Below are 18120 nucleotides of genomic sequence, written 5' to 3' on the forward strand. Positions count from 1 at the left end.
AAGAAGAAGAAGAAGAATAGAATAGGTCTAGTAACAAGTTTAATCCAGTATTTAGGTAACTTTCTGGTATAAAGAGATATTAAATTACTACAGAAGTTTTCTATGCCTGATGATTTGAGTGATAAGGGGAACATTGAGGAAGCGTTGAGTGAAGTGATCTTTGAAAATGTTGGGTGAAATTGTGAAGGAAACTTTGAGTGATGTGGTAAGGGAAACACTGAGTGATGTGGTAAGGGAAACATTTAGTGATGTGGTAAGGGAAACATTTAGTGATGTGATAAGAGAAACATTTAGTGAAATGGTAAGGGAAACATTTAGTGAAATGGTAAGGGAAACACTGAGTGATGTGGTAAGAGAAATATTGAGTGGTGTGGTAAGAGAGACATTGAGTGATGTGGTAAGAGAGACATTGAGTGGTGTGGTAAGAGAGACATTGAGTGGTGTGGTAAGAGAGACATTGAGTGATGTGGTAAGAGGAACATTGAGTGATGTGGTAAGAGAGACATTGAGTGGTGTAGTAAGAGGAACATTGAGTGATGTGGTAAGAGAGACATTGAGTGGTGTAGTAAGAGGAACATTGAGTGATGTGGTTAGAGAGACATTGAGTGGTGTAGTAAGGGAAACATTTAATTAAATGGTAAGGTAAACGTTTAGTGATGTGGTAGGAGAAACATTGAGTGAAGTGATAAGGGAAACATTGATGAAGTGGTAAGGGTGACATTTAGTGAAATGGTAAGGGAGACATTTAAATCAAACTCCAGACCTCTAGGTTGATAGGTGAACACCATTTCTTGCTTTTGATGGGAAAAAAATGCTCATCTTTCTCGAACACAAGTTGACATATTTTGGATTGAAGGAGGTTGGGATTCCTTAGTGTCAGAGGTAAACTAAGTGAGAAAATGGCTTTCAAAATTTAAGCAACTTCCAAAGCTTTAGAGTCCTTGGAAAGTGCAAATTTACATTTTTTGTCCTTTTGAACAATGTTTTTCACTAAAATCCACATGGAAATGTGTTTTTAAATGGTTGTAATAGGTAGTGAGCCAGACAAACATTCAATATAAATCTAGCAATGGGTAGAAAAAAAGTAAGTTTCTTCAATGGCCTCATTTCCCTTTTTTTTTTTCAGCCAGGAAACATCAACCTGGGCGGGCAGGAGGAGGCTGGAACGATGATGAAGAGGACGAAAAGGATGACAATAATCCTGATGATAATGAATGTGAGCGTAACAGCGACACACGGTTGAGCATCGACACTGACAGTCTGGCTGATCCTGCTGACAAGTAAGTCATTAAGTCACAGAGACATCCAGTAAGTCTTTGAGACAGCTAGTAAGTCATTGGTGCAGACAGTAAGTCACTGAGACAGCTAGTAAGTCACTGAGACATCCAGTAAGTCTTTGAGACAGCTAGTAAGTCATTGATGCAGACAGTAAGTCACTGAGACAGCTAGTAAGTCATTGATGCTGACAGTAGTCATTGATGCAGACTGTAAGTCATTGAGACAGGTAGTAAGTCATTGATGCACACAGTAAATCATTGATACAGACAGTAAGTCATTGAGGCAGCTAGTAAGTCATTGATGCAGATAGTAAGCCATTGAGACAGCTAGTAAGTCATTGATGCAGACAGTAGTCACTGAGACTGCTAGTAAATCATTGATGCAGACAGTAAGTCACTGAGACAGCTAGTAAGTCATTGATGCAGAGAGTAAGTCATTGAGACAGCTAGTAAGTCATTGATGCAGACAGTAAGTCATTAATGCAGACAGTAAGTCATTGATGCAGACAGTAAATCATTGAGATAGCTAGTACAGTAATAAGACCATGAGTACCACAAGCATGAGGAGGGGGGGGGGGAGAGAACATTTGATCTATTGGTTGTTGGTGGCTGTGAAGTGTTGTTTGTGATTTGACTAATGTGCTGAAGACCCAAGTGTGGGTGTGTGTGCTTGCAGTTGGAGGGGGATTATGATTTATCATTGAACAGTAAACGTTGGGGTGGGGGTTATGATTTATAATTGAACACTAAATGTCTTCTAGGATCATTGGCTGATTTCTATTGATTTCGTTGTCATACATATTATTGATTTCATGACAATTTTTCACCACGCAAAAAAACTCTTCTGATTTAAATGAAAAGAGAAGATGCGAAAATTAATCCACAGTACTGTGATACTATTTATAATGCTTTATGTGACTCATGATCTTTATTGAGGACCTGCAGACTGACTCCAGCTGTGGTTTCAGAACTAAAGATAAGTTGATCTTCTTCCACTTCCACTATTATTAGAGCGTGGGTAGTTGGCGGGTACTCTGGTGCGGTTAGCTCCTTCTTTCCTGTGAAAGATCCTTATCTCTCCTCCTACTTTTCTTTTGTATGTTACTCTCTATCAGCACTACTAGTCTTTGGCAATTATATGACCTATTTGCTGAAAGTGATGTAAAATTTGATGTCAAAATCTTTTCATTTCACATGTCAAACTTTTTCGAATGCAATTCTTTGAATATCTTGATAATGACCCCAAATATTCTTACGATTTTGACAGAGCACATAGAGCATTTGCTTTCTGACCTCATGGTCTTATTACATTAACTCAAATAGGTGGTTGGCAGGTGATCTGGTGTGGTTTGCTTCTTCTTTCCCATCAAACATCTATCGTCTTTATCTCCCCTCCTCATTTTTTGTGTTTGTTACTCTCTTGTAACGCCTCTAATCTTCGGCACTTATATGACCTTATTGTGTTGCAAGTGCCGACAAAACAGTAACTCAAAACGACCAACAATGTTGGATAGAACTTTGTAATTCTGAGGTAGCCACTTGTTGTTCAGACTGATTCAGGATGGACCCCAGGCGGACTGGGCCCAGGAGAGACAGCTTGTGACAGGAAGCCTGCAGCACGGCTCCACCGGCCCGCGGAGGCAGCTCCTTGCGCCCTCCGACCTCTCCCACTTCCTGGGCTGCTGCGCAAGGCTCAGCGCTGAGAAAGTTGTACAGATGATAGCCCAGAGACTGACGGGAACCGATCCAGGAGTGGTCATCGTGAGTTGTATTTTGACTTACCTATGTTACTAGCACTGTTGCTTATCTTTTCTTTCATGGTGGGCTGTTCCACCATGGTAACTGACGGGACGTTTGGACTATACTTTCTTACACTGATAACACTGTAATTCAATATCAATTGATTTATTTTCAACTTTAAATACCTCATTTGTCCTATTAGTTACCGAAACTAAACAAGTCATAGAATTTGCTTAAAGTTCTTTTTTTAAAAATGGCTGCATTTAATATGATTCTAAGATGTCTTTCATATATTCTGATCTTTTAAAGTGAGATAGTGGGTGGTTGGCGGTGCTGTGGTGTGGTTTGCTTCTTCTTTCCTATCAAACATCTATCATCTTTATCTCCCCTTCTTCTTTTTTGTGTTTGTTACTCTCTTGTAACACCTCTAATCTTCGGCACGTATGTATGTATGTATGTATAGTATGTATAGTATAAGGTTTTACGGCGTTCGTATATGACCTTACTGTGTTGCAAGTGCCGTAAAACACTTACTAAAACTAAAACTAAAAGTTGAGATAAATTTATTGCTACTGAATTACAGTGTTTTCATTGTAAGAAAGTATAGTCCAAACTTCCCGTCAGCTACTGTGGAACAACCCTGGTGGAGGAGGCAAGATGCTGTTATGAGAAACTGTGCTCGTCACGCCTTGTGAAGCGCGAGGGCTGTAATGATGAGCTCTATGCGTCTTATTTTGTATTGGCAGTACTGTTTCTATAAGACGTCTCTTTCTCATGCCTCAAACAAAAAAAATCTGAATCACCAAACAAAAAAAAAAGGGTTCAATTGAAAAACAATTCTTCATTCCTATTGCTAGATTGTAGTCTAGACTATGAATGATCTAGCATGTTGCCAACTACACCATCGGTGCTCCTCCTTGTTAGATAGGTATAGCACACATCTCAAAGTAGTCTTGTAAGTTATTGATAGCTCAGATATTAACCCTATCCGTACGCTTTGTGGTCATTTTGTACCCCCGGGGTTGTATTCTTCACATCTTAGAATACCTCTAGTGCGAAGATCTCTTTAAAACTTTCAGTATTTATCAAAAAATCATTTTGACAGACTGCTATGTAAAAGGGTACGGATCAAATTAAACGAGTACATTTCCTCTTTGGAAAGTGGTGGCACAGAGTTCCCCATATCGTATGGATACGATAGTAAAACACGACGTACGGATAGGGTTAACATGTTCTCATTAGTTATTAACAGTACAGATTTATACGTACAGTTGACTTTTTAAAATGTGAAACCGTTTAACACAAAATTTCTTTTTGACATGAAAAGATTTCAAATCCCTGTTTAGAAAAAATCCACACTCTTTATTCTGTGCATTACATCTTCTAATAACACAATTAAAAATTTTAGTACATCTGGTTACCAGAAAGGAATTTTCATCCGTTTCATCACTTCTCTCAGTGGACTGACTCTCCCACCCTTCTTCTGTCTTCTAAAAGAAAAAAAAAATTTGAATATGGTGGTCTACCGTTGCCAATACGCATAACATAACATGCCTTCCATATGCTTAATCCCCCCCCTGAATTTGCTGTCCCACTCCTCATGCACAGCAGATGGTGAGAGAGGCGGTTTGTTCTTGTGTTTGTTCTTAACACTTTGCGGTCACTTGCCGCAGTAATGTGATCGGGAAAATGATCCGTTCTGGTCACTTGACTCAGTTCTGCAACAGATCCGAGAGGTCTGTTGCAGTCACTCTCCTAGCTAGATGACCAGATGGGGTATTTTGTACTGTTGGCTGTGTCACTGCAAAGTGTTAAACTGAGTAGTAATGTGGAAAACCGTCAAGTAAACAGCTGCAACTTCTCCTGAACCTCATTCTGTGTGGTCAAGGCATTTGTCTGGGGTTCAAAATAAGGTTTCTCTTTTTTTTCAGTTTCCTATGATCAGCAGTTTTGCACATGTTATTAATGACTGAAATAGGCTAAGCATCTTATCATGACCAAAAAGTGATTCCATAGTGCTGTAAAATACCTACTTAAAACAGCAAAAAATCTGATCTTTTTAAGATACTGGCCTGTTCCTGTTCAAAACGTGTTCAAATATTGGCCTATAGCCACTTGTCAGACATGCTTTGTTGATGGTTCCCTATGCCCCTTGTCAGACAGTAGGAGGCTGGTGGGTGCTCTAGTGGGGTTTGCTCCTTCTTATACCTATCAAACGTCTGTCAAAATGATATCTCCTCCTATTATTTGTGTTTTACAATCTAGTAACATCTTTAATCTTCAGCACTTATATTTAAAACTCTTTCGAGAACTAAAATTAAAACTTGTCAGACTTGTTTTGTTGACAGGCCCCATTTTCACTTTTGAGACTTCTTTGTTCTTGCAGTAGACCCCATTTCCTCTGTCTCCTCAGAGAGCTCTTCAGCTTTTGGAAGCCATTCTGTACAGCCGGGAGGAGCTGGTGCACGTGGATCTCCTCACCTCTGTCTGCAAGCAAGATCTGGTGGACTGTTACAGGAGCTGCGGCCCAACGTCGGCGCCCCCTGGTGGCGAGACGGCGAGCAAGGCGGAGACGATGACCGCTCCTCTTGGCGACGATGAGGAGAAGCATTTGTGGCAGTCTGTGAGAATGAAAGTCACAAAGGTGATCCTCATACTTCAGCAATTGTCCTCTCATCGCGAGATCCTGGCTCTTTCAGAACTTGCTGACTTCTTGCCAAAGAGGGAAAATATTCCAGAGACTCCAGCGTGAGCTGCAAGCCGAGCTTTGCTATGTTAAAAAACTTTTTTCCGCGCTCAATCAAAAGTATCATCTGCCTGGTTTTGAGGAGTATTTTTGTGATAAGCTTCTTAACCCCTTGCTTGTGTAGTGGATGTATCTGGTACGCCCATATGCTTCACTGCCCTATGAGCTGTGGGCACACCCAATGGGCCCTTGAAGGACCTATCTTTTGTCTGGTTCTTATCCTTGTCTTGTGTGTCCACTTGCTGATGCCATCATATCTATTTTTAAGCTGCTACGCATGGGAATTGCGTGTAGTAATCAGTAGAACAAAGTGAGGTGTGTTGTTTTACAGTATACCTATCTCTGCTCTCTACGCCACTCTAAACTTCACTGCTAAGCAAGGTAGACCAAGGTAGCGATATATCATTATAATGATCTATATCATTAGATGTAGTGTCAACATCACCACTACTAACGTCCATGTGATTACCTCTGCCAACGGGTCCTGGCTCAGAACCAGTGTACTAATACTAGGTCCAGAGGTAGGCCTACACTGTTGCCTATACTCATCCCCAGGGTCCTTGTCTCTCGTATTTTCAGCTTGTCTGCCAATATCTTGAACATTGAAATCCTCATCGGATTCACTGTCTCTTGGTGGCATCGGTAGCCTAATGGTTAGGCTACGGGACTCATAATTGTGACATTGTGGGTTCGGGGGCTTGAGCCTCACCGATTTTGTGTCCTTGGAAAAGGCGCTTTACACAAATTTCCTTTTTGGCTCGGTCCTTTCAGAGATGGACGTTAAATTCGGAGGTCCCGCCTCTTAAATAACCTAAAAATAGTGTGGATAGGGGCATTAAATCTCTACCATTTCACCATTTTTTTTCAGTCACTTGCACTATTGAAAGTTTTAAAAAATGTTCCAACATGCACGTTTACTAGGACTAACCATCTCAGACTGACTACTTGTGACTGAATGACTTGTTTTGGTCACGCTATTTACACATGGAAAACAAGAGCTCTCTAGGCCAGCCCTATGTAATTTCCTACTCAAGAAGAGTTACAAAGGTACAGGAAGCACTTCATGGCAAATATTCTTTTCTTTCTCCCTTTAAACACAGCTATATAAGACAGTAAGAGCATTTCATAGAAAGACAGAGAATAAAATGGTTTGGCCACCTGTTATGTACGTCACCTAGCTAGCCAGTGTCGAGACAGTGTATTATAACATAATACCAAGCACTCAGGCTATAATAACGGAGAGGAAGGCCACGCAAAAGGTTTATTGAGGGAGTCAAGGAAACCCTAAGAAATCATAATATCCCAATTGAAAGAGTTGTGGAGCTGGCTTACCATAGAAAACAGCATCTACCCTCGACGCTTAATGGCAACAGAGGATGAAAAAGTAAAAAATGAGTAAGTATGACACATTCCTGTAAGTCCCGCTTATATCAGCACTCCCAGACGGACTGCAAAGAAAGTGGCGATTGAATTGACACATGACAGTAATAGGGTTTCAGCTCTGTATGGATGGCTGTGAAAAGAATATATGTCAATATAATAACATATTGGTTTGTCAGAAATTTATCGTGCATGCATAAATTTGCTATGATGCTTTGTCTGTGTAATGTACATTTGTCAGAATTTAATTGCTCTACTTTTTCTCAGATATTTGTAATTGCAGTGTACGTTTGTCAAAAATTTGTCAATTGTAATGTAACGTCACCACAAGTTAATCAATGCCATATTTGTCAAAAATTTGTCAATTGTAATGTAACGTCACCACAAGTTACTCAATGCCATATTTGTCGAAAAATGTCAAAGTAATGCATGTTTGCGATAAGTTTGCCAACGTTTTGCATATTTGTGAAAAGTTTTTCTCCATCCTCTGTCATATTTGTATAAACTTTGTTAATTTTTGTAAATCTGTTTAAAGTTTTTCAGTGTAATGCGAGATTTGTGGGAGGTTTGGCAATAAGGTCTAGGACGCATATAGCAAAATTGGGGGGATGCTAAATCCGTTAAAGTCTTCTTGTTATGTACTAATTTCGCCACTTAAGTGTTTTAAACACAAAGAATATACATAATACATGTATGGGACAAAAATAGTGGTACCTGAAAACCTGTTTGTTATGTGGGTGTTTTGCTATGTGCGTGTTCGCTGCGTGCATGCTAGACTGTACATTTGATTTTTTTTTTGGGGCTGATAATTATCAATGTTTTTGATACATTCTGGAGTTTTTCAGCATGTAGTGTATTTAGCAAAAAAGTTTACTAATGCTCTGCAGTCACACAGCCAGCAGTGCTGTAAAACTGTTGCAAGAACTAAAGAAAAAACCAAACTCTAGTCATAAGTCTGAGTCAGTTCTTTGTGAGCTGTATTGTTAAGTTATGTGAATGATCATGGTTTTTAAAGGTTTTTTTTCGTTTTAAGAATGGCAGGAGTACTGGTGTGTAGTAGTAGTAGTAGTAGTAGTAGTAGGATTGCAATCAATCACCCAAGCCCACAGTGGGTGAGGGGTTAGCTCAGATAGTTTCACACTGAAGGGGATTGGGGGTTGGGGGGTGGGGTGGGGGGGGGGAGGAGAATTGTTGTGGGAGAATGTTGTGAAAGTAGAAGTTTAGAGAAAGAATTGGTGAGGAATGCATGTGTTGAAGTTTGTGAAGGAAAAATTTGCTTTTGGGAAGGATGTGCCTATGTGGGAATGCCGCTTCTTCTCTTTAAAAATGGAGTGGGAGCTTTGTGAGGAAAGAGGCACAATGTGCAATGATCAATACAGTCTGTGATATATTACTTTTGAAAATGTTTGGGTAGAATGGTTCCTGTGAAGCTTCATGTCTGTGTTCTTTTTATTTACGGTTTGGGGTAAAAGTCTGTGAAAGTGGGTGGTTGGTGGATGCTCTGGTGTGGTTGGCTCCTTCTTTCCTATCAAACACCTATCATCCTGATCTCTCCTCCTTATTTTTTATGTTTGTTACTCTCTTGTAATATCTGTAACCTTCGGCACTTCTATGACCTTAGAGTGTTGCAAGTGCCATAAAACTTTTACTAAAACTAAAAGTCTGAGAAAGATATGGAGTTCTGGTCATTATGTGTCACCTATAATTGTGTATACAAGGTTTAGTGAAAGTGTGGCTGGTGCTGTAATAATTGTATCACAACGTGGTGGAATCAGGTGCTCGTCAATTTTGGGGCATTTTGGTGTTGTTAATCATTTAAACACTTTCCCTACCACGAGCCGCATTTTGCAGCTCGCGGACCTGGCCTCGCTGTACCGAGAGCCGCAAAATACGCCTCGAGTGGCTCACTATCTTTTCCAATCCAGTAATGAAAAGACATGAAATTCTCGGCCGATCCACGTTTTCAAAATGATAGAATAGACTTCCTATCGGCAGATACGAAAGAAGATATAGCACTGAGAGACGATTTTTAGTCATTTCAGCGCTTTTTTTTGTTTCCTTTGAAATGTAAATAAGTGGAAAAAAGCGCTACCCTGACTTCAGTATATGTCTCATATTTTCACTTCTACATTAGGTACACATACATAACTTTCAGCATTTATTTGCATTACTTGAGGCAACGTACTTGGGAAGTTTGAATGATGCTGCTGTCGTACTTTTTTAGATATGACCTTTCAAAGCTGGAAAATAGTTGATTTCATATGACACCTTCTATATTGCATAATCACTTTTAGAAACCCCAAAGTAATAAAATTGGAATAAATCTTCAATATTGTATCGCCATCTGATAGATTGATATTTAACCTTCAGTTTGATGGGCCTTATGATATGGTCTGTGTGTGTTTAGTTGGATGTTTTGACATTTTCCTTAGGCGGGGTAGGGGCGTAAAAATAGGTCAGGGAAGAGCCCTGGGCCAGTGGTGGATTTTGGCCTGGTAGGAAAAGAGTTAAAGATTGTTTTATTTGTCTTATTTTTGGTGAAAGATATACCCATCTGTCTTGAATAGAAGTTGAGATATTCGCGATTGAAGGAGATGGTGGTCTTCTGGTTTTGGAAGTGAAATAAGCGAGAAAATGGCCGCCAAAATTTGGTGACTTTCAAAGCTTGACAGTCCTTGAAAAGTGAAAATTTAGTTTTTTTGTGCCTTTAATCAAAGTTTTTCAGTAAAATCCACACCGAAATGTATTTTTTAATGGACTTTAAAAGGGTTGAGCCAAAAAACCCAAAATTTGATAGAAATTGCCAATCTGATGGAAACATGTCCGTTTCTGCGTTTTCATTATTTTGACGTGTACCCGATTCCACCATGATGCCTTATAATTATGTTTTTACATGTTTGCATAATTTAGAATGAAGGTGATTGATGCTGTTATTACGTGTTCATAAATTGAACGTGTCTGCATAGCAAGTTTAATGAGCCTGTTTATTATGAGTGTGTAAGGTAAGTTTGTCTGCATAGTTGAGTGAGTCTGTTTATTATGAGTGTGTAAGTGTGTCTGTATAGTTTAGTGAGCCTGTTTATTATGAGTGTGTAAGTGTGTCTGCATAGTTTAGTGAGCCTGTTTATTATGAGTGTGCAAGTGTGTCTGCATAGTTGTGTGAGCCTGTTTATTATGAGTGTGCAAGTGTGTCTGCATAGTTGAGTGGGCCTGTTTATGATGAGTGTGTAAGTGTGTCTGCATAGTTAATTGAGCCTGTTTATTATGAGTGTGTAAGTGTGTCTGCATAGATGAGTGAGCTAACTATAACCACATTGTGTAAGTGCCAAATTTAGTGAGAATGTGACTAAAAAGCTGCCTTTTTGTGTTTATAACTGTGTGTACATCGTTTATCAAGAATGTGATTGATGCTCTCATTATGGGTTTATAAGTGTGTGCATAGCTTTTGGAGAATGCGAGACTAGTTGGTAATTTAAATAAATTATAATGATAAAGATCTGTCGCACCTACTTCCCGGTTGCTCTAGGAGCTTTCCTATAAAAAAAGATTTAAATCTACATTTCATGCATATTGACCCACTCAACGTACAACAATTCTTTCAAATACAGTCACCCCCCCGGCGTGGTGCCACTGACTGAAGTGTCTTTAGGCCATTCCCAAAGGGGAGACATTTCTTGTTCATGCACAGTAGAATTGTAAATGGGCTGATTCATCAATGTCACGCTCATAACTGTGCCTGATCTACAACAGGGAACTGCTGCTTTTTCTTTCCTAATCCTTACTATTGTCATTTTTCCTCTACTTCTTTTGTATGTTCGTCACTCTCTTGTGACCCACTATTTCCAGGGTGCCGTGATAGTCGAAGCAGACTTTGTGCTGTTGAAGCTAGAGAGGTGAGCAGAGTAAGTCTGATTCCCTATAAGGATTTCTCTGTTGACGTCCACCCCTTGACGCTCATATGACCTTATGCAGTTGCGAGCGCCATAAAACCTCCACTAAAACTAAAACAAAAACTCAAATACAGTCAAACCTCGTTTTACCGCCACCCTTGGAACAAGTGTGGAGTTGGTGGAACAGCGGGGCTGGTGGTTCAACTAGGTTCCTCTGTTGTATAGCCCCGACTGCCCAACGTCAAGGAACATGAAGACTCCCCTGGGCAGTGCCACTGACTGAAGTTGTCTTTAGGCCATTCCCAATGGGGGGGTATTAACATGTTCGTATGCACAGTAGAATTGTAAATGGGCCGACTTATCAATGTCATGCTCACACTGTGCCGAAACAACATAGGGGGAACTGCTGCTTTTTCTTTCCTCATCATCACTATCGTCATTTCCCTCTACTTCTTTTGTATGTTTGTCACTCTCTTGTTAACTGCTATTTCCGGGGTGCCTTGATAGTCAAAGCAGGCTTTGTGCCGTTGAGGCTAGAGAGGTGAGCAGAGAAAGCCTGATTCCCCGTTTGGACTTCTCTGTTGACATCCACCCCTTGGCACTTATAAAGTCATATGACCTTATGCAGTTGCGAGCGCCGAAAAAAACTTTACTAAAACAAAGGAACATGACTGTGCTGTGCAATCTGTGTTTGAAAAGTGTCGTTTTGTTAGTGATACACATGTACAAGCACTTTTTCAGAGCCGAGAGTCTTCTCACTCTCTTTCTTTATGTCTTTCTCGTGGGAGAAAGATTATCAGTGGGTGGTTGGCGGGTGCTCTGGTGTGGTTTGCTCCTTCTTTCCTATCGAACATCTATCATTCTTATCTCCCCTTCTTCTTTTTTATGTTTGTTACTCTCTTACCTGTAACACCTCTAATCTTCTGGCGCTCATATGACCTTATGCAGTTGCGAGCGCCGTAAAACCTCTACTAAAACTAAAAAAAGAAAGATTATCATGCAGCCAACCAGTTGGCGTTGTGTTCCGTGTATAGTGTGTACCTCTGGCGGTTAGTTCACTGGTGATATGGCGAGACAAATTTACATTAGATAAATGGTCGCTTTTAAGGACAAGCGAGCTGACCCATATTTATGGGGTTTCCAGAAATCTTGACCTGCACCAAAAGTGGGTATTGCCCTACCTATAGGAGAAGTTTGGTTTTATTGGTGTGTATATTTGTTTAAATTAATTAAATTTAATCTTATTTATTATAAGAGAAATGGCGAGAGCTGGTTTTCAGATGCAGTGGTTCCCCCCACGGTTGACCCAACCACGGGATAGAAGAAGAAGAATATTTGTTTGGTTATAGAGAAAACTCTCCTTGTCTTTTAAAGAAACAGAACAAGGGGCAAAAGCTTTATCTTCGATTTTCTCAAAACAGCATTTTTCGGGATAGCACCCTTGTACATATACTTAAAAGTGACCAAATTATAAGGGCCGTACAACTCAGACAGTTAGCGGATGGCGGTGGGAAGGCGTAAATACTATGTTAATAAAGGCACTCCTTAAAATTGGTAAGCGGGGCTGGTGGTATAACGGGGGGCGGTGCAACGAGGTTTGACCGTACATTATACATTCGTAGTCTGACAAAGAACACATAAAAAAAAATAAAAAAATCAACAAAAAAATCACTGTGGCTACTGATCACGCTTGCTGTTGGAAGATAAATCAAACCAGTTAGTAAAATGGGATTTAAATGAATTAAATGTGTTTTTTGACCAGATTTAAGTGCGGTCAAAAAGGCGCCTCTCTTTAATGCTGTGGGAGGGAATTCCACTCATAGGGAGAAGCTGTTGTTGTAAAAGCTCTACCTCCAATGTTTTTAGTTTTACAAGTCTTGACTTGTTTTTAAAAAAAATGAATGGATCGTAAGTTTCTGGATAGATGGAATATACTCTCGTAATCATCATGTGTATATTACGTGAAAGCAGTCAGGAAGTATGCGATTGTTTGTGTACAAGTACAAGTGTGTGTGTGTGTGTGTGTGTGTGTGCATAGTTTAAAGTAAGAATGCGAATCATGCTGTCATTATGTATGATTATGTCGTGCATACTGTCAATAAAGTGTCATAAATAATAAAGTTCCATCACCTCATGTTTGGGTCTCCTCTGTACCCACAGTTGTAATGCTGTTGTCGTAATCGAAATACCCCCCAAAAAATAGTGGGTGGTTGGCGGGTGCTCTGGTGTGGTTTGCTTCTTCTTTCCTATCAAACATCTATCGTCCTTATCTCCCCTCCTTTTTATGTTTGTTACTCTCTTGTAACACCTCTAATTTTTTGGCGCTCATATGACCTTATGCTGTTGCGAGCGCCGCAAAACCTCTACTAAAACTAAAACTTCAAACAAATTAGCCCTTTTTGGCCTTCTGTGAAGTAAGCTGACTTTGCACGTCTCCTCTGGGGGCTCTCGTGGTCTTGAGGATACAGTGTTTGCCTCTCATTCAATAGGTACCGGGTTCGAAACCTGGCAGCAACGGGAAATTCTTATTCTCTAAAATATTTTCCCTTTACCTCCTTTCCTGCTCTCTAACCATTATTTTTCTGTCGTCTGCTTTTGTCTCCACTTTCTGTCCTCAACCCCCCCCCCCCCCTCCTTTGCCCCTCCTCTGGGCTCCCGACTCTTTCTGCTGCAGCCTTTCTACTGCTACTCCTTGGCTCCTTTCTGCTGTCTTTCAGCCACACCCCTGATCTCAGGGTAGGCAAGATCACGCACCTAGCCTTCTCGGATAGGGGCAAAAAAATGTCGGAACAAGTCTAGCTTTGATCTGTACCCTATCAGACTCCGTGAAATTTAAAAGTGCTTTCACTTTTACAGAAATAAAAATGAAATAAAGAATACCAGAATGGCCGAAATCCCGAGAATGAAGTTCTTGATTAACGATTGAAGAGTTTATGTTTTTAAAATATTTTTTGTTAAAACAAGGCAAAACTTTTGTAGGTTATGACATATTGAGGGTAATCATTATTCTGATTCCCTTGTAAAGCTATCGTGCTCTTCCAGTCAAACCAGGGAATAAAAAAACAATCCAAAACAAAACAAACGAAACGGAGTAAAAAAGCCAAATGAAAAACGAGGAATTTAAATAACGGAAACAAACTCACAAAATCAAGGGAAGAAAAACATTGTAAACACGGATATGTATAATTTACCAATAAACGTCATATTAGTCGTAAAGTGAAGTAACATGACGTTTAATTATTAATTTAAAAACATTTACCTGTGTGTTTACACTGAGACTAGCAGCTAATTTCAATCAAAAAAAGGGGGAGGGGGGGGGGGGAAGAGACGGGATATGGACAAGTACTATCTTACCATAGCTATAATAATAATATGCAGTATGTAGTCACATCCTGAATTCAAATTCTGATACAATATATAATAACTAGATTTTCACCAAGAATGGATTGAAACGAGTTTTGAATAATCTTAATGATTTATTAAACATTCGTCAGCTTCCAGTTACTGTCTTCCTGCGGCAGCTATGTTCTGCGTAATTGTGGAGACAACAGTATCAAACTCGAACACCGCAGCAACAGTCTCATCATGATACGCGAAGCCCATTGAGGAATCGGTTCTCTACTAATACGGGGTGCCCTTACGGATGGGATCGGCGGGTCGGGCCGATCGCCCGACTCGGTCGGCTAAAAAACAAACGTGTTTGTTTTCAGTTTCAGGCGACCGAGTCGGGTGATCGGCCCGATCCAGCCGTAATGGGCACCTCATATAACACAAACTGATCGCCCGACTCGCGGCCTTGAAAACAAACGCGTTTGTTTTTTAAGGTCATCGTTGGCTTCGTTCGGTTTGTTCCACGATGGTCGCTTTTCGCCCTCAATCAGGTTAGCCCCGCCTACCAAAACCGAACTGACCGATTCGAACCGATCGTACCAATGGACACTGGGTTAGGAAGAGCAGCGTCATTAATACTAGATAATACAGGGGGATTTTAAAAAACCCAACTGATTTCATTAAGCAATGTTTTATTGAGGAAAAGCAATAAAAAACAACAACAAACAAATAACTCAAGCCAGGTCACATGTATTGTACATGTACTCATAATCAACTTTTATTTCCAGTCAGACATGTGTTCAATGTGACCACCACCAGCAGCATGGGCAATTTTAATATTATTATTAATATCGTCAGTGCGATGCAAGAATTTCGTCCCAGACGCGTTTCAGCTTATTATCAGCACGGTCCACGGAGTTGATCGCCATTGACATTATGTTTAAGGTCATCGATGTTAGTGGGTAGAGGTGGAACATATTTAAAAGCGATCTTTTGCATATCCCCATATGAAAATAACACAGACAATGAGGTTTGATGATCTGACAGGCCAATCACAGAGAGTAACTCGAGGTCTTGAGCCTTTTCCGACCAATCCATCGCTAAGACACTTTTTGCTTTTCATTTTAAAAAAGCTCGAACCATCAGATGCCAATGAGGCGGTACTGCACCTGTTGAAAAATGAAGTTATGCGAATCTGCTTGCAGTTGCAGTGATGTGAAGAGCCAGTTTTGGAACATATCGAGATAGAGGTTTGCCCTGTAACGGTATTTTCTTCAAAGGAAAAACGACGCGACAACAACACTCCTTTTGACAGCTATTCATTTCAAATGGTCACTAACTCATTCCATAACGATGCATGAGAACTGCGTGATGCAAAGGTCATAAAATCGGTTCATTCTTTTTAAAAAATCACTCTGTATATCCGGAGCCGAGTGATATATTGTAGTAACTCAAACTTTCGAGTCTTGTGAGTTTTTGCCACAGTTGTCAAGGCTTTTGAAAACTATTCTGCTTAGTTTTAGTACATAAGAGTTTTACGTCACTTGCAACACAATTTGGTCACATGAGTGCCGAAGATTAGAAGTGTTCTAACAGAGTAACAAACACAAAAAAGAAGGAGGAGAGATCAGGACGATAGGAGCTTGATAGGGAAGAAGGAGCAAACCACCCACAAAAATAATTATTCTTTTTGACCCTAAAATGATAAAGATTCATGCCCATCTTCAGTAGAATTTCGGTTTAATTTTTGCACCAACTCCCGTTTCCTCTTTGCGACTGTTAGTGTTTTTAAAGTGACTTATGACAAAATTTACCCCCCCCCCACAAAAACAAACAACAACACAGAAACAAACAACCAACAACAACCAAACAACAAAAAAACAAAACAAATAACCAACCTCCACCCCCTCCCAAAAAAAAAGCAACAAGAACAAAACAACAAACGACAACGACCCCAGATTCGGTACAAGAAGGTACCAATGCACAAGTGTCCCACTTTCACTATTATTACATTTCGCAGTCACTCTCAGCACACAAAAACAAATCCATCTACAATCACGAGCCCGGAATATCAAGATTCCAACTCCTAATGTTTTCTGTTTGGAATCAGAATGTCTCGCGCATCTCCCCTCGTATAGTCCATCTGCATCATAATAATGTAAAAGTTGGAACTTCTTGTCCCTTATTTTCTGAGATAAAACCATATCATTATTTTGTTTTTCATGACAAGGAGACATGGTGTATGGCAGCTTTGAACTCATCTAAAAAAACAAAACAGAAACAAAAAAACAACACAACAACAAACAAAACAAAACAAAACAAAACGAAAAAAACCAACAAAAAACAAAAACCACCCAGAATGTATTTGAGAACGAATCTTGTTGTTCTGGGCTTGCGCACTGCTTAAATTATATTCGAAAGGCCGTATTTGATTGCGGTGCGGTGAAGCTCTGGCGTTCCCAGCAACCCTCGTCCCTCCATGTAGCCCCGGCCACAGCTGTCTGGCACTTCCGGGAACTTCATGGCCGCCTCGAAGCAGCTGGAGGAGAAGAAGGACCTGAGGTCAGTGCTGGCAATGTTCTCCAGGAAGCGACGGAGGGGCAAGATGTGGCTGTGCTGGGACATCCAGAAGGCCGTGAAATCCTCCACGATGTGGTGAAGGGCGTCAGGCCTGGGCAGCGTGTCTTTGGCGCCTCGAGACTTCATCATGGATTCTGGGAAGAGTAGATGGGCTTTGTTTTAACAAACCTAAGGTCGGAATTGTCAAAGACGGTCATTTATTGTTGAAGGGAAAAGTTGTCGTTGTCTTTGACAGGTGGGGTGAAATTAAAGGGCTTTGTTAAAAGTTAAGTAAAACCCATGGAAGAAAAATCACTGCATGCGAGATGAATAAATGTCTCCTCAATTATTATAGTTTAACATAGATAGATAGCTAGCTGGCTAGTAGCTAGCTAGGTAGATTGATAAATAGATGGGCAGACAAATAGATAGACGCATGTTATTACAGAGAGATGGATAAATAAATAGATCGCTAAATAGATGGATATAATATTATAGAAAGATACCTTGTTGATACATTGGTTAACAGGTAGTATAGTATCAACAGATCAATATTTTTGTATTTGATCGTAAAAATTTGTTTGCTATAAGCTAAAAATTCCTTACGTTTCATAAAATTTTGTTTTCAGATGCCATCCTCTCAATTCTACAACTCTAATCTCGTTCGATCCCTTAACCCTCTCCGTCCACCTTGGGGTCATTTTGTACCCCCAGGGTTATATTCGTCACATTTTAGAATACTTCTAGAGCAAAGATCTTTTTTAAAACGTTCAGTATTTCTAAGAAAAAATCATTTAGACAGACTGCTAATGCTATACATAGCGTACGGATCGGATTAACGAATAAATTTCCTCTTTAGAAAGTGGTGGCACAGAGTTCCCCACGTCGTATGGATATGATAGTAACACAAGACGTACGGATAGGGTTTAAGTCTTACCTGTTGGTAGTGACGAGTAGTAATAAAGGACAGGGTGCAGGAAATTGGACTCGTGGGCCTCGTACGGTTCTCCTACTGCGCGGTCACTACGAAAGATGTCATTACCAGGTCCCGAGAAGTTCTTTCCGTACTCCATAACAATGACCAGTACTTCGGAGGCCGGGATCCCAGTTCGTTGTGTGAGCTCGTGCAGTAAGTGGATGGGGAACTCCTCGATGTACTGAGCTGACTGGCCGTCTCTGGGGAATACCGGGGTGGGGG

At 40.3% G+C, this 18120-nt stretch overlaps 2 protein-coding genes across 2 annotated transcripts in view; one reads left to right on the plus strand and one right to left on the minus strand.

Moving 5' to 3' along the window:
• Nucleotides 1-6475, plus strand: part of LOC101859941 (AP-4 complex accessory subunit Tepsin) — a 21958-nt gene extending 15483 nt beyond the window's left edge. The window contains exons 10-12 of the mRNA XM_005100489.3: nucleotides 1127-1280; nucleotides 2828-3038; nucleotides 5431-6475. Coding sequence (XP_005100546.1) covers nucleotides 1127-1280; nucleotides 2828-3038; nucleotides 5431-5769 — 704 coding nt within the window. The 3' untranslated portion in view covers nucleotides 5770-6475. The remainder of the gene's footprint in view (nucleotides 1-1126; nucleotides 1281-2827; nucleotides 3039-5430) is intronic.
• Nucleotides 6476-16709: 10234 nt separating this feature from the next.
• Nucleotides 16710-18120, minus strand: part of LOC101862735 (FAD-dependent oxidoreductase domain-containing protein 2) — a gene marked incomplete at its 5' end in the record, with an annotated part of 22807 nt that continues 21396 nt past the window's right edge. Inside the window, 2 exon segments of the mRNA XM_013083698.1 lie at nucleotides 16710-17077; nucleotides 17860-18098. Of these exon segments, the coding sequence (XP_012939152.1) occupies nucleotides 16767-17077; nucleotides 17860-18098 (550 nt within the window).

The sequence above is a fragment of the Aplysia californica genome, unplaced genomic scaffold (genome assembly GCF_000002075.1).
Source record: "Aplysia californica isolate F4 #8 unplaced genomic scaffold, AplCal3.0 scaffold00249, whole genome shotgun sequence".
Lineage (NCBI taxonomy): Eukaryota > Metazoa > Mollusca > Gastropoda > Aplysiida > Aplysiidae > Aplysia > Aplysia californica.